Source organism: Hypomesus nipponensis, chromosome 1 (genome assembly GCF_054491055.1).
Source record: "Hypomesus nipponensis isolate SF chromosome 1, ASM5449105v1, whole genome shotgun sequence".
In the NCBI taxonomy this organism is placed as follows: Eukaryota; Metazoa; Chordata; class Actinopteri; order Osmeriformes; family Osmeridae; genus Hypomesus; species Hypomesus nipponensis.
Window position 1 is genome coordinate 12,945,001 of NC_140361.1, and position 23,502 is coordinate 12,968,502.

General features: G+C 52.2%; 2 protein-coding genes across 4 annotated transcripts in view; both read left to right on the forward strand.

Annotated features, from left to right (window-relative positions):
- Positions 1-9,819, forward strand: part of jakmip1 (janus kinase and microtubule interacting protein 1) — a 22,581-nt gene extending 12,762 nt beyond the window's left edge. Inside the window, exons 9-22 of one of the 3 annotated variants that reach the window (XM_084695514.1) lie at positions 427-486; positions 1,927-2,055; positions 2,256-2,384; positions 2,661-2,744; positions 3,829-3,891; positions 4,067-4,165; positions 5,255-5,359; positions 5,579-5,632; positions 5,899-5,964; positions 6,239-6,307; positions 6,490-6,567; positions 7,692-7,895; positions 9,557-9,622; positions 9,769-9,819. In XM_084695514.1, the coding sequence (XP_084551640.1) occupies positions 427-486; positions 1,927-2,055; positions 2,256-2,384; positions 2,661-2,744; positions 3,829-3,891; positions 4,067-4,165; positions 5,255-5,359; positions 5,579-5,632; positions 5,899-5,964; positions 6,239-6,307; positions 6,490-6,567; positions 7,692-7,895; positions 9,557-9,622; positions 9,769-9,819 (1,257 nt within the window). Of the gene's footprint in view, positions 1-426; positions 487-1,926; positions 2,056-2,255; positions 2,385-2,660; positions 2,745-3,828; positions 3,907-4,066; positions 4,478-5,254; positions 5,360-5,578; positions 5,633-5,898; positions 5,965-6,238; positions 6,308-6,489; positions 6,568-7,691; positions 7,896-9,556; positions 9,623-9,768 lie in introns of those variants that run through there. The other 2 variants (XM_084695524.1, XM_084695533.1) reach the window with 2 other exon arrangements.
- A 3,704-nt stretch (positions 9,820-13,523) lies between these two features.
- Positions 13,524-22,860, forward strand: LOC146302631 (uncharacterized). The gene is made up of 18 exons (XM_084698254.1): positions 13,524-13,583; positions 13,913-14,170; positions 14,372-14,701; positions 15,568-17,608; positions 17,866-17,966; positions 18,045-18,203; positions 18,418-18,534; positions 18,651-18,773; positions 18,881-18,937; positions 19,112-19,699; positions 19,811-20,095; positions 20,233-20,361; positions 20,761-21,055; positions 21,266-21,396; positions 21,544-21,597; positions 21,770-22,000; positions 22,509-22,643; positions 22,729-22,860. Exons 1-18 carry the CDS (start codon positions 13,524-13,526, stop codon positions 22,858-22,860), a joined length of 5,226 nt encoding a protein of 1,741 aa, XP_084554380.1.
- The last annotated feature ends 642 nt before the right edge of the window (positions 22,861-23,502 follow it).

Consider the following 23,502-nt stretch of genomic DNA (forward strand, 5'->3'; position numbering starts at 1 on the left):
CCATCTGTCACACCTCTCACGCCCTCCTCACACCCTCTCCCACTCCTCCATGGTTGCAATCAGCTAATCAGCTCCTGCTAATTCATTCATTAAGTGTGTTTTGATTCTTAGGCTGAGGCTTTCTTGTTAATGATTAAAGTGGTTGAACGAAGTGGTTAGTTCAAGAATGAACTCGTTCTGGGTCCAGGTGTCCTCCTTGAACTGTCAAACCTAAGGTCTGGTCCACCATCGTGAGACTCTTGACAAGCCTTAACTCAGTCATCAGCCTTAATTGATCAGATTTGACTGGCAGTGTCCCACAACCCTCAAGCCTTTGGATGATGTTTCGATTTGGTTTGGTGACTGACTTGGTGGTGAGTCAGAGAAGGTGCTCAGGTCAGCGTCACCTGGCTGACAGGGCTGCTTTCTCCTCTGTTGTCCTCTCAGGAACGGGACAGGCTGGTGATCAACAAGAAGAACAGGAGGAAAAATGTGAAAATGCCCAAAGTAAGAGACTACTGCTGTCTGTGTGTGTGCACACACACGTATGAGACTTTCACCTTTTTATCTTACAGTTTTAGTCGTGTTCTCTGATGTGTCCGTGCGTGTGTGTGTGTGTGAACATGTGTGTGTGACTGGTCATAGCTTGCTGCTCCAGTGCTGATGTCACTAAGCAACCGGCCTTCCCTGTTGGGCTGACGTGTTGGTTCTGTCTAATTCTGCCAATTCTAGTCTAGTTGTGTGGTTGGTTGGTTGTGTGTGTGTGTGTTTCTAATTGGTCTCCGGAGGGAACAAGGAGAGCTTCACTCACAAACGAGTACCTGTTTGTTCCGCTTTTTAATGACATGCACTCACGCGCACACACACACACCACTCTCGTCCACATGCAGAGTCAGAGCAACCTAACCCCCTAAACACGATGCACACTTAGTCACTGGTTGTTCTCCGAGTCTGTATTCTTGTATAAAGACAGGAGGAGAGACAAGCGGAAGACTGGAATGTTGTTGTGAACGTGAGCGAGACGATGCGCTGAGTGGTGTGTCTGTGCACAGGTGGCGTCATTATGATAATTGGCTGGATTGTTAGGGGAGTTTGGGGAGTTAATGACGTTGCTAGGAGAGGAGGGGGAGGAGTCTGCAGATGTACCGTACACAACCTCCCCTCCCCGGCTCACCCATCCTTCAGTGAAGACAGACTGGCACACAGACACCCTGGGACACTGGGAACAGGACTCGTGCACGGGTACTGTTTGTATTGGGAGCACAGGGCCGCGGGACGAAGATTGCGTGGGTTAAAGTGGATGTCGCCAAACTGTCTCCCTCCGTCTGCTTAGCGTGTGACACATGCCCACGAACCGACGGCGCGACTGTACCGCAGTGAGTCAGCGGCGTGTCTAGGTGGGGCAAGGTGTGTGGAGTGTTCTAGAACAGACATGACAGAGTATCTGTACCTGGTCCTCTATCTCTCGTCCTTCGTCTGCCTCTGCGCTCTTGTCTGCCTCTACTTCTCCGGGTGCCAGGAAATGACCTACAAGCACGATGGTGAGAACTTCCTTCGGGTGAATCTAGAATTCAGAGCAACGAAGGTGTATCGGACGCCTTGCCATTAGTGAACTGTCTCTGGTATAGTCGTGTAGATACAAGATAGAACATGTCTGAGGAGAACAGTGCCAAGCGAGATATGGTTTCAGATCGTCAGGGATGTAATCGTTTGTTTAATTTGTGTGCAGTGCTGGAGATGGAGGGATAATGCTCAATGTCATTGATGCTTACAATTGCAATTGGGTGCCTGTTTGTGCTTTGTGAGTGTGTGTGTGTGTTTGTGTTTGTAAATGTTTGTGTTGCGAAGCGAGTGGCGCTGTGCCGTCTAATTGCCTGCTGATGTGGTGCGTGATTACGGCGGTGAATAACAGCTTCCCTCTCTCCTCTCCCCCTTCCTGTCTTACAGAGGCATGTTGTGGAGACATATTTTGGATTTGACGAGGAGTCGGTGGACTCTGAGACGTCCTCGCTGACCTCCTACAACACTGACCTCACAGACCGCACCCCGGCCACCCCCGAGGAGGACCTGGAAGACGTACGATCCTCCTCCCCGTCTTATCTCTCCATCATCTCTCTCTTTCTTCCCTCCTCCACCATCTCTCTCTCTTCCCTCTCTGCTCTCACTGTCCCCCTTCTCCTTCATCCCTCTCTCCTCACCCCCACCATCCCTTGCTTCCTCTCTCCTCCTTCTCTCTCCCCCCTCTCTGTGTGTGTGTAACCCTATGCTGTGTGCAGGGTGTGTCTCGCGAGGAGGCGGAGCTTCGTTTTCGTCAGCTGACCAGAGAGTACCAGGCGCTGCAGCGGGCCTACGCCCTCCTGCAGGAACAGACCGGGGGCTCGCTGGATGCCGAGCGGGAGGCCAGGGTGAGCTGACTCCTCCCACTTCCTGCTACCTCTTTGAAACTCTCCGTCCACTCTATACACAACCCCTTCACTGATCCCAAACGTGCCGACTGTACACTGTAGACACGAGACCAGGGTAAATGATGACAAAGTCAGGCTGATTGCCACAAAAGTACATTTTTCCTCAAAATATATTTTTATTATGTAGAATAAAAAGAATGCTGAACAAACATAGTGGAATAACTGCTGAGTGAATGTTCATGGTCTATGACTGGTTGTTCCTGTCCCCTCCATCAGACGCGTGAGCAGCTGCAGGCGGATCTGATTGGCTGCCAGGCCAAGATCTCCGACCTGGAGAAAGCCCTGGCCGAGAGGGGGCAGGTAAAAGAGAAAAAGGACAGGGAGAGCAAGTCCCTGGCTCCTCTCTCATTGGCCCTGCTCCTTGTCTGTCTGACGACTTTGCTTCTGGCCTGGCGCTACGCAGACAGGATCTGCCGCAGAATCCTGTGATGTCACACCGATGATGTCACAGCTCTGCGCCGGCATGCCCGCCCCCTGTCTCTGTCAGATCTCCTTTCATCCCTGTTTCTGTTTTGGTTTATCGACCCTGGAGAAGAAAGAGAACCATCAGTGTTTCAGCTATTGATCACCAGCTCATTCATAGATACTACATTTAAATGATCTTATGACATATAGATCATTGTTGACAAACATGATTCTAAACAGAATGTTAAAGTTGACATTTTAGTTTGTATTCATTTACAAATGATAGTCAGTGACTTAATTTAAATAAAAAGTTGTTCTAACCTCTTAGGACTAAACCAATGAAGATCAGCAGATGGTGCTAAGTTTCTGAGTAGTGTCAGCATTTATACCAGCTATCCTTCACTTCTATCTCTTCAAACATTCTCTGTTCTGTCTGTTGCATGGATCACGTCCAAGTGCATGCTTACTGCCTGTTTTACCACATGTTGCTTGTTTCACTTGTTCACCATTTTACGACTGGAAACCGCCTGTTTCTGCACTGCCTGTTCTTCATGAACACTCTGTTCCTACCTCGTTGGATGTCTGTTTCTGCCTCTCGCGTCTCCAGCATGTTGTTTCCATGTCAGACTGTTTCTTTCTGGTGGTGGACAGATTTCATTTCATTTTTTCCCCCTTGGTGAAATAAAACGGTGTTACAGCCATATGGAATGTTTGTATGTGTGTTTGTGTCAGGTGTTCACATGTAACATTCAGAATTGTGTTTCATTTCTCTGGTGTATTGGGTTTGCGGGTAAGGAAACCTTTAGGGATGTGAGCGTTTCATAGTGGTGGAATATCTAAGTAGGAAATGTGTTTCTGGTGGAAAAGAACTTGGGATTGTGTATGTTGCCAGTACTTCTGTCATTTACTGTTATGTTTTAGTATGGATGGTTTGGCCTCTTTCTCCTTGTGATCTTGTGTTTCTGTGTGATGGTGGCAGGACTCCAAATGGGTGGAGGAAAAGCAGTATCTCATCAGGACCAATCAGGAGCTCCATGAGAAGGTACTTCCTACCTCTGTACTTCGCTCTTCCGGTGGTACATGAGTATAAAAGTGACTTATCATTGAGCCGTTGAGTGTTTATGTTTCATATAGTTTTCCTGTGTGCTTCACACACAACAGAATTATTGGTTTGTGTGGATTATGTATTTGTTGTCAAATAGATTGTGTGTGTGCAGATGTGTGTGTTGCAGCAGGGAGAGTCCAAACTTCAGGCTGAGGTTCAGGATGCCAGGGACCAGAACGAGCTGCTGGAGTTCCGGGTGTTGGAGCTGGAAGTAAGAGAGTGCACTACCATCAAACTACCACCAGGGGGCGACAGCGGCCTCCAGTCTCGACGCAAAACCTACATACAGTGACCAGCCCGAGCCCCATGCACTCATTCACACTCTTCAAGGAAGACTCACACACACACTTGCTTCTGTGTACTGATATGTGTTTGTTTTGCATGTTTCGGCCTTGCCTTGCCTTGCCTTCCCAACCATACCAGGAATATTTGTCTTTTTATGTTGAACGTTGTACAAGAATGTTGTCTCAAGCGAGATGAAGATGAACATAATTTTTAATGGAATAAAACGTATTTAAGTTCACTATCCACTTCATCTTGTTCATTTGTCTCCTCCCTGCATGTGGTTGTTTTCAAGTTTGATTTAAGTTGTCCTACAAAACAATGACATCATTTTCATCACATGTCAGCACAATTTGATGGCACTTTCTATTCATGTCATTCACAATAAACTGCAATTTTAGGAGTGACATCATATGAATAGGTGCACCATTACCCCTGTACACTTTGCTGAAGGTCTATTTTTTGACCGGAACTGGCACTTTTGTCTCTTTTTGATGACATCATAAAGCCTGTCTGTCCCTAAGATGAGTCAGGGAAAGTCCACACCCTGGCACTGATGAAGGGGGCGGGGTGCAGGGCCTCACAGTGAAGAACACTGTTTTAATGAGCCCTACTGGTTTGTCTGGCATTTTATTTTCAACTCCTTTTATTTCCCACCTCATGTTGATAGAGACCTGCTCTCTCATGTCCCATGATGTAAGTACGCCATCTTCATTATCCACACGGTCATATCTCAGTTACCACACCATATCACACTCACTGTTTAAAAACAATGACCACTACACTACCTAAGACTGTGGTCAGAGTAGTCAAGTTGGGCTGAGTTATGTGTGTGTGTGAGAGAGCGAGCGTGTGAGAAACACTGAAAGGGTGATGTGTGGGTGAGAGAGACCGTGTGTGTGTGTGTGTGTGTGTGTTTGTGTGTGTGTGTGTGTGTGTGTGTGAGAGAGAGACAGAGCTCCAGTGTGAGAGTCAGTGTGTGTGTGAGAGCTGCAGTAACTGTGTGCTGTCCCTGCAGGAGAGGGAGCGCAGGTCCCCAGGCCTGAACCTCCACATGTCAACAGCCTTCCCAGAGAACAGCAGCAGCGCCCTGCAGGTCTACTGTCACCAGGAGGGCGTCAAGGTAGCACACGCACGCACAGTCACACTGTCACACTGTCACACACACACAGAGTTACTCACACTGTCACACACACGCACAGTCACTCACACAGTCACACACGCAGCAGCCCTGTAGATCTACTTCATCAAGGAAGCACACACACCTTCTCTCTCTCTCTTTCTGTCTCTTGCTGTCTCTCTCTCCATCAGTGTGTTGACAGCAGTCTCCTCTCTTTTGAAGGATGTGATCATTCCTGAGCTGATGAAAAAGCTGGACATCCTGGGAGACAACGGGGTGAGAGGACCTCTCCTCCCTCTGAGACCAGACCTCACCTCTCTTCCCTCAGGGACCCCCCCCCCTCTCCTCTCCTTCCTCTGCGACCTCACCCCCCCTCCCTCTGGGACCTCTCCTCCCTCTGGGACCCCCCCCCCCCCCCGTCACCTCTCCTCCCTCTGGCTGCCGTCCGGCCCCTCCACACCCATCACTGCTAAGACACTGAGCGTACATCCGTTCTGACATGGCTCTGCCTTTTCCTCTTCCTCCCTCCACTCCCCGTCCAGAATCTTCGTAACGAGGAGCAGGTGGTGGTGATCCAGGCGGGCACGGTGCTGTCTCTGTGTGAGAAGGTCAGCCTCAGATCCTGCCCCTCCTCTGTCTAGAGCACAGCTAAGGCCCCAGGCAACTGCCACACTTCTAAACCCCGTCACCTGGCTCAGAGAGTTTGGTGTGTCTTTAGTTTGCTAGATTAGCGGAATTGGGATCAACATAGCAAGGCCGTTTCTGTGGACTAGCTCTGCCACTGAGCTGACCTACAGTACAGAGAGTCATTTTCTTGCTTTTCATTTGTTCTCGTTATCCAGCATTCATGAAGTTGTCTATTTTCACTTCCATCACTTTCAGTGGCTGAAGCAGATTGACACCACTGAAGCAGCCCTGACCCAGAAGATGATTGACCTGGAGAATGACAAGGTGAGGGGGACTCAGGAAACTGATCGCTGATCAGACATCCACCTGGCCTGTATACACACAACGAGAAACACACCTTTCAATCAGATGACTTCGGATCAGAAACGTGAACCTTAATGATAACGTTAACATCATCATTTTATTGTTGTGATGCCATATCCTGCCGTGTGTGATGTCACTTCCAGGACCTGTTCAGTAAGCAGAAGGGCTTCCTGGAGGAGGAGCTGGACTACAGGAAGCAGGCTCTGGATCAGGCCTACATGGTACGAGCCCAGGGCATGATGGGACAGCTCTGCCCTGTACCCTCCATCTCCCAAGAGGACTCCAGTCCAACACACAAACACAATGTCTCACCCTCACTCAGCATTTAACACAAACTACATACGTCATAATATCACAGACCTACGATAGACGATTAGAGACATTGCTTTCTAGTGCATGACCTTTAGCTGCTTATAGAGACAGGTTAAGGGCACCCATAACAGCTCTCCTCACATCCCACATCCCAGATGCAGGTGAGCAGTGCTTTGATGGGATGTGTTTGCCTTCCTGCTGTTGGGATACTGCATCTTTGACCTCCCTAGACGGGCTGAACACCGCAGACCAGAGAGAGCACTGTCTCGCGCTGGGGCATCTTAGCTGTCGAATGCAGTCCTAATCTGACATAAACAAGATATTAACAAAGATCTTTCGGACAACTACACCTGTAATAACCTCATGCTAATCACATCTAAACAACATAATGATGGAATTGCCATATATTCTAATTTTAGACCTCAGGCTGAAAATAAATGTGTTGAGGCCTTAGTTACAGATACACCCCAGTATAGATAGGTAAGTAAAGAATGAGGGCATGACAAGTCCATTTGTTTAGTTTTCCCCTCACTGTCACTTCTGATGAAAGTAGGAAGCAGCCACTGTGTGGAACACAGCATCACTCTCTCTTGATCATGCTTGATTTGGTGTGTCTGTCTCTGTTGTTGTGGCATCTTTGTCGAAAGTTCCACTCTATGTTGAGGTCGACCAAAGCTACCGTGTTTTGTTTGCGTGACAACTAAATGTACTGCCAAAGTAAACCTCTCATAGGCACGTCAAGCTTTTCCCCAACGCGCACTTACAAAGTAATTACTTTGTAACTGTAGTCAGGACTTTCTGGTTACCACACAATGCACAACATGTTTTAGACAATCAATATACAGTGGAACAGTGTTCTCCATTTCTGCCATGGTCACAGTGGTATGTGTGTGTGTGTGTGTGTGTGTGTTTGTATGGATGTGCATGTGTGTGTTCTTGTGTGCGGGCATGCTTGTGCACGCGGGCGCATGTGCGTGTGTCTGTATGTGCGTGTGTATGTGTGTGTGTGTGTGTGTGTGCGCGGGCCTGACAGAGGATCGAGGAGCTGGAGGCCACCCTGTATAGTGCTCTGCAGCAGGAGCCGGGGGCGGCGGTGGCGGAGTCCCTGTCAGACAGGCAGAGGGAGGAGCTGAGGCTAGCCGTGGACAAGCTGCGGAGGCAGATACTCAGGCAGAGCCGCCAGTTTGACAGTCAGATCCTGCAGGAGCGCATGGAGCTCCTACAGCAGGCCTACCAGGTAAGCCCCGCCCCCTGTTCTCTGCCCCCGCCCCCCCTGTTCTCTGCCCCCGCCCCCTGTTCGCTGCCCCGTGGAGAAGATGCAGTATCCCTACTCTGCCCATACCTCTGTGTTTAGAGAGTCCATGGTAGATGGATATAGACAGAGGGGTGGAGAGAAAGAAAGCGAGAGAGAGATCTTGATAGAGTGTGAGAGTGAGAGAGAGATAAAAGGGATGGAGTGTACAGTGTGTGTGTGTGTGTGTGCACATTGTGTCCTGTACTTCCCTCCAACCCTCACTGTGTTCACCAGTGTATACCCTAACACCACTCCAGGATTTTAAACCACTACTCATTTCAACCCTGCATTCCTCCACACCTAACCTCAAAAAGACGCCACAACTTTGAACTGTTTTGTAAACTAAATCAGCTACTCTCGCCTATTCTCACAACAACACAAGTATAAATACGATCCTACCTGCTAACATGTCTACTAACCTGTAGTGACGATGTAGAGTTTATGTTAAATCATTCGTGTCCTTCAGAGAGATCCAGTGTCTTCTGAGTGGTCTTCCCTCGGCAGTCTCTCCTCCATCTCCATCTCTATGGACCAGTATCTCCAGCCCCAAACTGATATCTGCTCCCCAAAGTGGCTGTCCACCAGTGTCTCGCTCCCCTGGCTGCGTCTATGGTACCGTGGTTGCGGCCTAAGCCTGCCTGGTGCTTACGAATATGCTGCGGGCAGAATGAGATGTTGAACTCGTTTTGAACGCAGCTCTGAGTTCACGGCGGTTGACAATGAGGGGTGTTGCACAACTTTTAAGATTGCCTAATAACTGCACTGATTGACTGAGCCTACGTGGATTTGTACGGATTTCACGCCTGTCCGAGTGTGTTAGTCTGGAGTCTTTAGGATCCTACAAGGTGGGAGTGAGTGACGGAGGGAGAGAGGGAGACACTATTCAGCCAAGACCAGGGTGACCAAGGGCTAAGGGTTAGGCTCTAATCTTCTTTTTCCTGGACCCCAAATCAGCTTACAGTCTCTTAGCTCACAGATGGAGTCCCTCATTGTCCATTGTTGCTATTTGCTGGTTGTCATGGCAGTTCGCACCATGCATGAAGCTGCACAACGGTGTCTACGGTAACCAGGAGGATTGTGAAAAGCAAGTTGGTTGATAGGCCAACGTTTTTTTGGGCCACATTCCTAAAACCCTTTAAGTAGTCATGTCCCATGTCCATATAATATATGATACTATAAGAATATAGTATCTAAATTATTCTGCGGATGCTCTCAATAATGATGGTGATGGAGTTACAGAATACAGTGGCTGAAAAGTGGATCGGATATAGAAATCCTTCTCATACTGATTGTCCTGTGTCCTGCCCAGAGCCAGTTCTAAGATGGTATATCACTGGGTTTGGCAGACAGATCACATTTAGCTTGAGATAAAAGCAAATGAATTGTTCAATTATAATCTTACTTCATGAATCAAAAGTAATCTAATGGATGGGCAAGGTCCAACCATGCAAGTCGTGGAACTAGGTACTCCTGGTACGTTATACTGTGTGCCATCTGGTGTTGTGGCTCGGATGGTCACCCGGGTCCATGTGGAGTGTTGCTGCTCGTGGTCTGCCTGGGCACATGAAGCTCAGGGTCGGGTGTGGTTTCTCTTTCTCTTCCAGAGGATCAGAGAGCTGGAAGACAGGATTGAGAACCAGAAGAAACAGATCAAGGAAATAGAGGAGAAGGTAGAAGCGCTCTCCTGCAGATCTTCTGCTGAACCGACATGCACTGTCCTGTCCCGGTTCAACTTTCATAATAACACTTCCCCTCCTCTTCTCTTTTTGTTTGTTTCTGTTTGTGGTCCTTGTTTTAAATCCTTCTATTCTTTTAGTTTTTGTTCCTGTTTCTGTTTTTCTCTCTAGCTTTTATTCTCTGGCCTTAATGAAGCAGCGTACGGAACAACATCAGGTAAGAATGCACAGAGCGGTGTGATGTGCCTTTCACATCTCCAGGACAGCCAGACAAGCGGGACAGAGGTGGGGATGATGATGGGGATGACTGTGATGGAGAGGATGATGGTGCACTTCCCTGTCCCTCTAGGTCCCAAGGTGCTCAGGTGGAGAAAGGAGGATGAATCACGACATATTCATTTATTTTTATTTTTATGTATTTCTAGACTGCTCACTAAACCTTATGGCCTTTTTGATAAATGTGCACTTTGATAAACCAAACCGCCATCTCGGAATGCAAAATAAAAGACGGGACTTTTCGTGAGAAGGGAAGACATTTCACAGACTTTGTGAGTGACAGATGCAGTAAATTGTGTGTGGGTTTTTTTGATGGAGGAGATCCACCCTGTGGGTTATCTGTTTGCGGAGCCCTGAGCCCAACAACCTCCTAACCAGGAATGGGTTGAGACAACCTGGAACTTTGTTGCGTTGTAAGGAGCAGAACCCAGTGGAACCCAACCAGAGGGGCCTCAAACTCAGGAGAACACAGAGCCGGGCATGGAAGCAGTGCAATCATGGAGGGAGAAGAAGATGGAGGGAGGACCGGGGAGGAGGGGAACGGGTTAAGAGACCGAGGAGAGGGAGGGCAGAGAGGAAGTGTGAGGGGGGAGGGGGAGAGGGGGGGGGGCAGTGGGCTAGGGGGCACTTCTCTCTTGGCCCAGCGAGCCAACCACCGGACGCAGAAAGTTCCTCCGAAAAGATTAGTGCCCGCGGAGCGTTTCCATGGAAACTGGTGTGCGTAGCCAGAGCCGAGCTGGAAGAGGTCGAAGGAAAAGGACAAGAGCGGAGGGACACTTGGGAGAGAGAGTGCTGGCGTTTTCAGGAGGTAAATCACTCTAAAGAATCTTGTTTAATACACGCCAATACACCTAACAGTAATGTAACCTTAAGTGTTTAATCTGAAGATCATACTATATTAAACAACAACAACCCTTCAGAGCTGACCTGTCATGTTTATGTGTTACTCATTGGTGGCAGAACATTCTTGGTCTAATCCCAGTTAAGCTGTAACCATGCTGTAACTGGTAGACAAACGGCGTGGGAGGGTCTGGTCCTGTCATGGGGCGGGGCTTATTTTGGTTGAGGAGAGGAGGGGTGGGGAGAGGTGCCAGGGCAGGGAACAGAAGAGACCGGAGGAGAGGAAAGAGGAAGAGAGGAGGAAAGAGGGGAGGAGTATAGAAGGGAGGAGAGGAGGGAACAGACTGGAGGATGGGGGGGGGGGGAGAGAGAAAGAGTAGAGAAGAGACGGGAGGAAAAGAGAGAGGACTATGGAGGGGAGGAAGGAACACAGTAGAGGAGAGGGAGGGGAGAGAGGAGGGGAGAGAGGAGGGGAGAGAGGAGGGGAGAGAGGAGGGGAGAGGGGAGGGGAGGGGAGGGGAGGGGAGAGAGGAGGGGAGAGGGGAGGGGAGGGGAGGGGAGGGGAGGGGAGGGGAGGGGAGGGGAGGGGAGGGGAGGGGAGAGGAGGGGAGGGGAGGGGAGGGGAGGGGAGGGGAGGGGAGGGGAGGGGAGGGGAGGGGAGAGGGGAGAGGGGAGAGGGGAGAGGGGAGGGGAGGGGAGAGAGGAGGGGGAGAGAGGAGGGGAGAGAGGAGGGGAGAGGGGAGGGGAGAGGGGAGGGGAGAGAGGAGGGGAGAGGGGAGGGGAGAGGGGAGGGGAGGGGAGGGGAGGGGAGGGGAGGGGAGGGGAGGGGAGGGGAGGGGAGGGGAGGGGAGGGGAGGGGAGGGGAGGGGAGGGGAGAGGAGAGAGGAGGGGAGGGGAGGGGAGGGGAGGGGAGGGGAGAGGGGAGAGGGGAGAGGGGAGAGGGGAGAGGGGAGAGGGGAGAGGGGAGAGGGGAGAGGGGAGAGGGAGAGGGGAGAGGGGAGGGGAGGGGAGAGAGGAGGGGAGAGGGGAGGGGAGAGGGGAGGGGAGGGGAGGGGAGGGGAGGGGAGGGGAGGGGAGGGGAGGGGAGAGGGGAGGTGAGGGGAGGGGAGGGGAGAGGGGAGAGGGGAGAGGGGAGAGGGGAGAGGGGAGGGGCGAGGGGAGGGGAGGGGAGGGGAGGGGAGGGGAGGGGAGGGGAGGGGAGGGGAGGGGAGGGGAGGGGAGGGGAGGGGAGGGGAGAGGGGAGGGGAGGGGAGGGGAGGGGAGGGGAGGGGAGGGGAGAGAGGAGAGAGGAGAGGGGAGAGGGGAGAGGGGAGAGGGAAGGGGAGGGGAGAGGGGAGGGAGAGAGGAGAGAGGAGAGGGGAGAGGGAGAGGGGAGAGGGAGAGGGGAGGGGAGCGGGGAGGGGAGAGAGGAGGGGAGAGGGAGAGGGGAGCGGGGAGGGGAGAGAGGAGGGGAGAGGGAAGGGGAGAGGGGAGGGGAGAGGGGAGGGGAGAGAGGAGGGGAGAGGGGCGAGGGAAGGGGAGGGGAGAGGGGAAGGGCGAGGGGAGAGGGGAGGGGAGAGAGGAGGGGAGAGGGGAAGGGAGAGGGGAAGGGAGAGAGGAGGGGAGAGGGGAGGGGAGAGGGGAAGGGAGAGAGGAGGGGAGAGGAGAGGGGAGAGAGGAGGGGAGAGGGGAGGGGAGGGGAGGGGAGAGGGGAGGGGAGAGGAGGGGAGAGGGGAGAGGGGAGGGGAGAGAGGGGTAACCTGAGAGACACCTTTGGACAGTTTAGCTGCCACCAAGCTGCTGATGTCCTGAATAATACAGTGTGCAGTGTGTGGTGTGTGTGTGAACTACTAAAATACATTCTAAAAATGAGGGAAATGGTGAAAATAACAGATAATAAGAGAAGCAGCAAGAAGGTGTGTATGTGTGTGAAGGAGGGGTGGTAAACCCATGCAAAGTATGCATTTTTTTGTGACACCAATGAGATCAAAACTATAGCAAATGTTCCGCAGATTCAGGAAAATACCACCCACCAGTGAGCACACGTACGGAGGGTCAGGTGACCATGTCCGACCCTGAAAGTGGAAGCGGGTCAGTAACCGTGGCAACGGGTCCCCCTGGCCGGGCCCTCAATGTCCTGTCTGAGAGAGTGAAGGTTCTAGAACACAGCCTGAGAGACAGGGTCAACTCCATCACTGAGTCCGAAGGTGCTCTGAGGAACAGGTGAGAGATGTGGGGTGGAGGAGGGGGGAAGGGGTGGGTGGTGTCACATGTCATGACAGACACTTTGGTACTACTACACTCACATATGGCCACCATCGGATCATGTGTCACACACACTCAACCCCAATGCACGCTGTTTCACCGGCTCACTGCTAGCTGTGTTCTTTCAATGGGTTGGAGTTTGTTACATGGCTGAGTATCCTGAAAGGTGAAAACAATATTGTATCATCTATTCGTGTCCTGCCACTGTGATAACCTGGTGCTATTTTCTAAAGAATTAAACGTAGTTAAGCAAATGCTTAAGCTAATAGTAACTTAAAGTACTAATTTGACCAATGTCAACATTTTAGGACGCTAATGTCATGATGCTAATGCTACTGTAGGAAGCCAATACTAGGCTATTTATGCTAGGATGCTAATGCTAGGGTGCCAAGGCTAGGATGGTAATCGCTAGTGTAATGTGACCCTGCGTCTGCTGTGTTCGTCATCCAGGATCAGAGAGCTGGAGGTGTCAGAGAGGAGTCTGCAGCACAAGGTGGATGACCTCACCGCCAGGTCAGCCCTCCACTGTCCCAGAATGCAACGCCAGAGGCTGGACGAGCGGCTATACGCGCTCAAAGATGAAGTGAGGACCATGGTGAGCGACAACTGAAAGAGCAAACTTTATTAGCAGTTAGATAAGATGAGGCTATAAACTATGAAACACATGCTAGGCTAAAGCTTGCATACTGGTCTGAGAAACTTTTGTTTTGGTCTGCATTTGTGTTTCTGTAGAATGTGTGTGTAATCCCTCCCATCTCTCTTTCTTGCTTTATGTCTCTCTCTCCCTCACCCTCTGTTTCTTCTCTTCCTCTCTCTCTCTTTTTCTGTGTCTTTTTGTCTCTCTCTCTCTCTCTCTCTCTCTCTCTCTCTCTCTCTCTCTCTCTCTCTCTCTCTCTCTCTCTCTCTCCCTCCCCCCTCCATCAGTCTCAGGAGAAGGAGCGAGGGGAGCGTGTGTGGAGAGTCCGACTGCAGCGCTGCCAGGCCCAGCTGAAGGCCAAAGAGGAGGAGATGGCGCGCCAGTCGCACTACTTCGAGCACTTCAAGACCCAGCTGCAGCACAAGCTCAGCCTGTCCAGGGACCGGGAGCAGGGCCTGCAGGCCCGCATCCACCTCCTGGAGCGGCGTCTGCTGGAGCTCACCGTGGCTGCGGCCTCCGCCGCGGTACCTGCCCTCAAGAAGACGGCCACTGAGAGACTCGCGCACCTGAGGGGAGAGGGAGAGGGAGAGGAGGGCGGAGAAGAAGAGGAAGAGGCGGAGGAGAGGAGGAGGGGCGTCGGACGCCGGTCGCAACCGAAGCCCGGGCCCCCGCGACGGGGAGCGAGAGAAGGAGGGAGGGCGGACGTTGTGAAAGGGGGGGAGGATACGGAGGACGGGGGGATGAAGGGACTGGGAGGAGGAGAGGAGGGCCGAGCGAGGGATGACAAGGAGGAGAGCGGCGGCGAGGCCCGACTGCGTGGGTTCATCCTCAGCCTCCAGGAGGACCTCAGGGCGCTGCTGGAGAGAGAGGAGCAGGGGGAGGCCGAGCGGAAGGGGTTGGCGGAACAGCTGCAGGAAGCGCAGGAGAACAGCCACTTCCTATCCTGTAAGACGGAGGAGATGCGGGCGGTGGTGCACAGGCTAAAGCTGGCAGAGAGCTCCCTGACGGAGGAGGTGGAGGAGCTGCAGGAGGAGAACCTGCGCCTCCACCGGAGCCTTGGCCAGAACCCCGGGAAGGCCTCACAGTCTCCTGTCCCTGGGGGCCCCAGCCCCAGCCACAGCCCCAGCCCCAGCCCCAGCCCCAGCCCCAACTCCAGCCAGTCTTCTGCCCCTGCTGTCCCACAGTCCAGCCCCCCTCCCATGGGACAACCAGGCCCACTGAACTGCTCAGACCAGGTAAAGCAAAATGACACTGGAATCCATTCCTGTGTTGTTGAGAATTCTGTTCCTTTTGATGAATATGCATCCTTGGCAGGCAAGTGTGTTTTGTGTATTCAGCAATGCATCGTACATGGTTGCCACCATTTAAAACGGTTGAATGGGAAGGTGTTATGAGTTATGAGTAAGGATTATGGATTTTTTAAGTAATGTGCAAATCTTATGAATTCAGATAATGGAATGGATAAGATTTATTAGATTATCGTGCTAGTAAAGTTCAAATCCTGTACACAGCGAAATTTTTATCTTATTACCAAAGAGAAGCCATGTGTTTGGTAGTATAGTGTATTTTTATGTGTGTGTGTGTGTATGTGTGTGTGTGTGTGTGTGTGTGAGAGAGAGAGGGAGAGAGAGAGGGAGAGAGAGAGAGAGAGAGAGAGGGAGAGGGGGGGGGGAGGCTGCAAAGGGAGCAAAGGAGGCTGGTACATTTGCGCTGTAGGAATATGAAACCTGTGTAATACCCACACTAATACAACACAGTCGTGAACACAAGCAAGCCCAAGAGAGAGAGAGCAAATAATACTGAATTGGATACATTTTGAATGTCTGTGTATATCTACTGATCTAACAATTAATTAAACAAGTAATTCCATGTTGTTTTACTGTCCCTGAACCAGCAGGAGAGCCTGTCACTGCTGAGTGCACCTCCCTCTCCTAACCACCAGGGGACAGCCAAGTGCTCACAGGTGGATGACACAGCGAAACAGCGTACCACAGCCAAACCTGACAGTTCCACCCTACCTCTGCCCAAACCAGACCTCCTGAACCTCTCAGGCCACCGTAGCCCCAAACCCAGTCCCAAACCCAGCCTGCTCTCCCTAGTGACCTCCACAGTGGAGGTGGGGGCATTCAGCCTCAGTCAAGGGGACAGTCTGGGGGACTGGGGCCCTGGGTTCCCGTCTCTGGGCCTGGGCGAGGCCGAGGGCAGCGAGGAGACGGAGGCCCTGAGGGAGGCCTACAGGAGCCTGGGAGGAGACCTGGATGGCTTGAGGGACCAGCGGGACCAGCTGGAGAATGCTCTGCTCCACACCCAACAGCAGCTGCAGAGGATGTCCCTGGAAAACGCCCGACTGAAACTCCAGCTCAGGGAGCAGGCGGGAGAGGGGGCCTCCGAGGCTGAGCTGAGGTCTTCAGCGGGGGGAGTTGGTGTGTCGGGAAACAGCCAAATACACGGACATCCCTCGTCACACGCCCCAACCCAGGGAGTTCTCCCACCCTCCTCCCCTTCCTCGCCCACCGAAGGTGACCTCCTCCTCGCCCTGGCCCAGGACGACCTGGCCCTGGCCCTGAACCAAGAGAACCGTGCCCTGGCCGGGCGAATCCAGGAGTTACTGGCCCACCTGGAGCTCCAAGAGGGGGAGGCGGAGCGTGAGCTTGCCCAGCTGAGGCTGCAGGTGTTGGGGCTGGAAAGGGATGGGGCAAGGCTGGAGCAGGACAACCAGGAGCAGGTCTGCCTCGTTGCTGAGCTGACCAAGAAGACCGAGGACGACCTCAACACCATCATGGACCTGCAGCAAAGGCTAAACGACAGTGGTCACATACGGGGACCGCAGGTCGACGACGCGGTCGAGTCAGGGCGCGTTCAGATGGAGCTTCCGTGCGACCATGCAACAGGGTTAGAGAGTGGTCAGGGTGACTGTGACGCTGGGTCAGTGAATGGTCGACCTCGGAGTGAAGGTACAGTCCAGCCAGTTTGCGTTCCCTCACAGGTCAACCGTGCGGTCGTGTCAGATCACATTCAACCGCCTGAACCTGCAGCAGAGTTCGAGAACGGACTACAGGAAGACCCAAGCCCGGTTTGTGGTCAACAAAACAAGCATCCGACTACAGAGCAACAGAGTGGTCCAAACTTAGATGACCGCGTGGTCACGTCAGGAAACCCTCCGCAGGGTGAGGATGGGAGCAGCACAGCCAGCGGTTCCCAGGGCGACCGCTCAACCGCGGAGGTGGTGCGCGGTCTGGAGGCGGAGCGGCAGGAGCTACTGCACTCCGTCAGTGCTCTGAGGGAGGAGCAGATGGAGCTGACACGCTCTCTCCGCGGTCAGACGGACGACAAGCACCAGCTGACGCGCTCCCTCTGGGTCCTGAAAGAAGAGAGGGACCAGGTCACCCTGTCTCTTCAGGCTCTGAAGCAGGAGAGAGACCTGCTGACCAGGTCCTTCTGTGGCGTGAGAGAGGAGAGAGACAAGGTGATGCGCTCCATGAGCAGTCTGAAAGAGGAGAGGGACTGCTTAAATCAGTCTGTGGGCTCTCTCAAGGAGGAGCGAGACCACATCGTTTCTGAGAAAGAGAGAGCGGATCTGACACAATCCCTCCATGGGTTAGAGAAGGAGCGAGACCAGGTAGAACGATCTCTCTGCGGTCTGAAAGAAGAGAGAGACCAGCTAGCTCGTTCCGTGTGCACTTTGACCGAAGAGCGAGATGCTTTGGTCCAGTCACTCTGCGACATAGAGGAAGAGAGAGACAAGCTGGCAATGTCTCTCTGCGGTGAAAAAGAAAAGAAAGACCAACTAACAAACTCACTACGTGGTCTCAGAGAAGAGAGAGACCGGCTGCAGACAGACGTCACCAGCCTTCAGAAGCTGCTTCACTCAGAGGGGTCGAGTCAGAGCCGGGTGACCAATCAGAGCCAGGTCGGCATGCCAACGAGGATAGATGGCGATGCCACCCAGAGATGTCATGTTACGGTCTCCTCCCTCCAGTCTGGTCAGGTATGAGAGGACTCTGCTCTTCACCCTCACTATTCTGTCTAAGAAGTACCGTTATATCTAGGTCTGTGTCTCTGTCTTTTTCTGATGCCATGTTTCATATTTTCATTTCATGTTTTCATATAAACTTCTGCTGTATGCCTGCAATTCAATTGAATTAAGATGTTGTTTGTTCTTGTGTCTAGGATGGGTGGAGTGGAGGAAGAGAGGAGCTTCCAGGGGAGCGGATGGTGAGGGAGGAAGAGGGGGAGTCAGGGAGGAGGGAGGAGGGACACAGTCAGCTGATGAGGGAGGTTGAAGCGACGGGTGCAGAACTGAGGAGGTCGCAAGAGGAGCTGCAGAGGAGCCAATCAGAGGTATGGAAATTGGATCAGCATCGGATCCGAATTTGGGTTGGCTTTTTGGTAAATCTGCATGTGTGTGTGTGAGTGCAGGTCCAGAGGTGCTACCATGAGCTGGGTGTGGCTGAGGCCAGAAGCGTGGAGGCAGAGAAAAGAGCACAGCAGGCAGCCAATGACATGAGGAGGATGAGAGAGGGAGCGAAGGAGGAGGAGGAGGAGACCAATCGGGAACATGACAAGCTTAGAACAGAGGTACGGATGGAGAGACCAAACCTCTTCCCCTATCAAGCCAATGCTATTTGTGTTTTGATAACCAATAATCTGATAATGGATGTGATGTAACAGTAATAGGTTGGGCTAAACTAAACTAAGTCTAATCTACACTAATCCAAACTAAATTAGACCAAAATAGGCTAACTCAGGCTCATCCATGGATGTTTGTGAACTGACTGTGTGTTGGGTGTAGGTGAGAGAGATGCATAACAGGGTGATTAGACTGCAGAGGGAGAAGAGCGATGCTCTCTCCCTGAAGGCACAGGCAGAGGAACATCTCACCATGCTTCAGGCTCAACTCAATGCCAAGGTGTGTATGTTACTTGTCATCTTGGGATGCTGTTGTGCACTTCTCTACATCTACCCAATGTATTTTCACTGAGAACACACTGCAATGAGTGACTATGTGTGTGTTTAATCTCACAGACGGTCGCTCTGCAGGAGTTGAACTTAGAGTACACAGCCCTGAGGAGAGAGAAAGAGAGCAGGGAGGAAGAGAAAGACACATTCACTTCGCTCAGGGCGAGGTATGATGACATCAGAGCTAAGGTAACCGACTATGTGTGAGCACCACATGCACGGCACCCCACATTACATCCACGGATATTTATTTTTTATGATCTAAAGGCGTAATATGTGTTTATGTGTGTTTCCAGTATGACGTTCTCCTCAGGAAGAAGAGCCAGACTGATCTGGATATGGCTCCTCTCAAGGTCAGAATGGCAGAAGCAGGGTCCTTATCTGTCCAATGGCAGGCCTGGCCGCCTGATTATAATTTTGAGTGAACTAATGGGATTTCCCACAGTCATGACTGACATTTGCTTTGTCCAATGGCGGGTCATTATCATGTTTTAGCCTTGACTGACACCTGTTCTGTCCAACGGCAGGCCAAGCTGTCATGCCTGGTGGTGAAGTGTCAGCAGAGGAACCGTGTCCTGGCCCAGATGATGCGGGCCCTGCGTCGGTCTGGCTGTCTGGACCTCCCCCTCATTCTGGAGGCTGAGGACCTTCTCAATGACACAGCACTGCAGGACTACACCTCAGCCTTCTCACCAGGACACCACACAACCCTACCAGACTACACCTCAACCTTCTCACCAGGACACAAGACAACCCTACCAGACTACACCTCAACCTTCTCACCAGGACACAAGACAACCCTACCAGACTACACCTCAACCTTCTCACCAGGACACAAGACAACCCTACCAGACTACACCTCAACCTTCTCACCAGGACACAAGACAACCCTACCAGACTACACCTCAACCTGCTCACCAGGACACCACACAACCCTACCAGACTTTACCTCAGCACAAATTCCTGCAACTGGTAAAGCACTTAAAGACCCAATCGGAGAATACGCTCCAGTCTCCAGCACAGTGCTGCAAGACCATCTCCCCCAGCCTCAGTTAGCTGCTGTCCCAGCTTTGTCTGAGAGACCCAACACCTCAGGTGTGTTCAGCTCAATACAGGTATGTACTCTACCATCTGAAACTGTGGGGGGGTGGGGTTCTCTGTCCAGATGTAAGGGCTTTCCATGTCTATCTCTAAGGCACTTACCCCACTTTTTGTTCTGTCTGTAGAACTTGAGTTCACCTGTGTCCCAGAGTGACAGCGGTGACGACACAAGCCTGTGTCTGACCTCAGCAGATCAAAGTCCACTCAACACCCCTCTGACGCAAACTTCCAAAGTTGGTCCAATCCAGGTCAAAGCATCCGCAGACAGATACGGACTGTACCAAGAGGGGGAGAAAGGGGAGGCTCCTGAGAGATGGCGTGAGAGAGGTGTGGGCAGGAAGCTGAGCAGCCCTGAGAAGATCAGGAACCTCCAGTTGCAGCTGCAGAACACCCTGTTTCAGAGCTACCAGGTAAAAACCATATTCTATTCTATTGTTCTCAGCAGCTGTACCGTAGAACATTCAGTGTAGCAACGCCACAATGTTAGGCTGAAGTGAGCCTGAGAACACCAAACACAGGACATAACCCTGGTTCGTTCTCCCCTAAGGCCCCAGCGAGAAGAGTGGAGGCAGGGGAGGTGGAGAACCACACCAGGGGCAAAGCCACAGGCCAGCAGCCCAGGATAGGCCTCTATGTGCCAGCTACAAGAGAGATGACTCTGGCCCCCAGCACCACAGTGAATGTCTCAATCAGCCGACCCAAAAACATCTCCTCAATACCTACTCTTAACAAGGCTTCTGTCACTAGCAGACCCAAACATGCCTCGACAACGACCCCCATCACTGAGGCACTTTCTACAACTCGAACTGCCACTAATACCCCCTCCTTCTCCAGTTCCTCAACTGCCACTAGCAGTGCTGAAGAAAGCAGCCCCACAAGAAATACCCCCTCCGTTGTCACTCTGACGATAACCCCCTCCGACCCTGGGTCCCTGTCCAGACCAGCACCCAGCACTGAAAAGGCAGCTACTGCCACCACTACCTCAGTTACCCCCCTCAGTTCTGCCTCAACCAGGTCAACTGCCCCTCTGAGTTTTACCCCTCTTGGGCTTTCGGCCCCCACTCTCATGGCCCAGACTGTTAGGAAACGGACTGCCACAGCTTCGTTCCAAACTGCCCCGAGGAGAACTGCCCCGACTACCAACCCCACTCCTAACACCCAAGTACCCAAGCCTGTCGCACGCTGCCAATCTGCCCCTAACACCCCGGCCCCTTATTCCACCTTGTCTGACAGCCCTAGCCCTGCCCTCCCCTCTAGAGGGCTCCACTCCACGCCCACAGCTCCCCCCTCCCCGGGGAAGACAGCACATCCTGAGAGACAGAGGGGTGTTAGTTACCCCTCCTCCGCCAGATCAAACAGAGCCAAACAAGGTAGGTTGGCAATACATCAGATGAAGGTCATGCACCATACTTACATACATACACTTGGTTGGTTGTGGTTGTGTTTTGGCAATTTATGATGTTACCTGTTGTATTAAAGATGGTCTAGGAAACTATGAATGGTAATTCAAGAATGTCCCGTTCATTCATAGTAACCGATAATTTAATTTCTGCAATCTTTGTCCCGCCCCCTCTCGGCAGAAGCACCTGCTGAGGTGGGTTCCGTTGAAGTCATCAAGACGGTGGGACAGAGCAGCCTTATGATTGGCTGGGAGAGGCCGCCACTCGATGAGCTTGGCTGCAGCAACGGCACCTTTGTGTATGGATACAGGGTAGGCACCACAGAGGAAACAGAACTATCCGGATACATGTTCACTCAGTCACCCCACACTCTCTGTACAGTGGAGACTGATGCGTGTGTGTGTGTGTGTGTGTGTGCATTTTGTGTGCATGTGTGTGTGTGTGTTCTCTCCCCTCAGATTCATGTCAACGGGGAGTTCCACAAGTCTGTCATGAGCTCAGCATGCACCAAGGTAACAAATCAATGAAGAAAGAAATACAGTGCACAGACATATTTCGACAAGCCTTAAGAAACCAAAGACAATTGAATTCCGATCTGTTTTGAATTTATCGCCGTCTCCGCACAAAACAAGACGTGTGATGTGTGCGTCACTGAGATAAGGCTGTGTGTGTCCCTCCTGCCAGTGCATTCTGGAGAGCGTGGACCTGTGTGGTCCGGTCCACATCTCTGTCCAGTCGCTCGGTACGAACGGCCTTCACGCTGCCAAGGTCTCCACCGTCTACAGGGGAAACCACACCCCCTTCCGGATAGACCCCACCCACACAGGAAGTGACCACAGCCTGCTCCACGCAGACCCCGCCTCCTCGGGCCAGAGAACTCCGTTCACACATGAAGAGAGTGGATGGAACCGACCGGTGAGCTTTTAGAGAGACACGGCCACGGGCGCCAAATTACACCCATGTCAACAAGGCCATTAACGGGCCATCAATCTGACTCACTGCCCCCGGGCCATCTCATGTCCAGCTTCTGAGAGGCTCCCTCCAGTCAAAGCCCCTCCCCATGCCAGGAGCCTCAAACGGTCATGGTGTGTGTTTTTTACAATTCAAAGGACAGTCAGCCACTGAAGAGTTGAAACACATCCTGACAGTGTATCTTGGTGGTCGATTGTTTTTAAATGTTTAATTCTTCTTTACATAGCCGCGGGAACATATTTTATCAGGCGGGTGCTGGGGGGGGGGCTGGGAAGGGGAGGGGGGGGGCTTAATGTTCCGGGGCGGTGCCGCAGTGGTGGATTTTCAAGTCATATCGTTTTAAATTCCCGTGCTGTCAGCAGGGGGCGCTGCAGCACCCTCAGCTCCTCTAGTTCCCTCAGCCATGTGTCTTCATGTCCTTTGCTGTCCTGTGTGTGTGTGTGTCCTTCAGTTCGTGGCTGTCTACAGCTACAGCCCTCTGAGGGACAGCCCCAACCTCCACCCCAGCCGAGAGCTGGCTCTGCACGAAGGAGACACCGTCATGCTGCTAGGCAACCCACGCCACGACGGCTTCTGTGAAGCAGAGGTGAACCAATCAGGACCAAGCTCTGTGTGTGTGTGTTCTATGGGAGGGGCATTTAGGTATGTCATTGTGTGTGTTTGTGTTCCAGCTCAACGGAAGAAGAGGGCTGGCACCTATTGCCTTCCTGGAGGAAGTTTCTGTTCCAGTGAGACCTGGAAACCCCGGCCCTCAACCCTCCACTCCTGGGAGTGGATCAGCTGATCACTGTGACGACCAATAAGAGAGACGAGCCACAAACAGGCCAGAGTGATTGCCAGGATGAACAACATCATTATACTCCACCTCCAAACCTTCGCAAACCCCAGAGGTATGGGATGACAAACATGGTGTTTAACACACTGTGCTATCCTAAGCATCCTAACATCCGTCCCTGCAATGTGTGGAAAGTGTCAAAGCATCACAAGGCCCAACCAGTGTCCCTCTTGGAAAGATTTTCTCCAAAATGTACAACAACAAGCCCGCCACAGAGCCCTGAGACACTTTCGTGGAAGGAAGCCACCCAAAAGGGGAGGTTTCCACGGTAACGTTTTTTCCGGGGCGGACAATTTGACTCGACTGAGAGATATGCAGCCAAATAGGAAAAGTCGTGAGTGAGAATTGAGGGGTGGGGGGTGGTGGGCATGGCAGTGAGGCAGAAGGGGGGGGGGGGGGCGGGGGCGGGGGGGGGGTCATTCCAAAGACGTTCTCAATCCAGTTTCACATTCTACTCGCGATGAAAGCCAATCCAAGTGTTAGCTACCGAGTTGAGATGTCATGTCGAAGATTGCACATGCTTTCCTGTCCTCCACTAGAAAGCTACTGTATGTTATCACAATGTATTTGTAGAGATTATTAAAGAGAAATGCCAATGGTGTATGTTGGA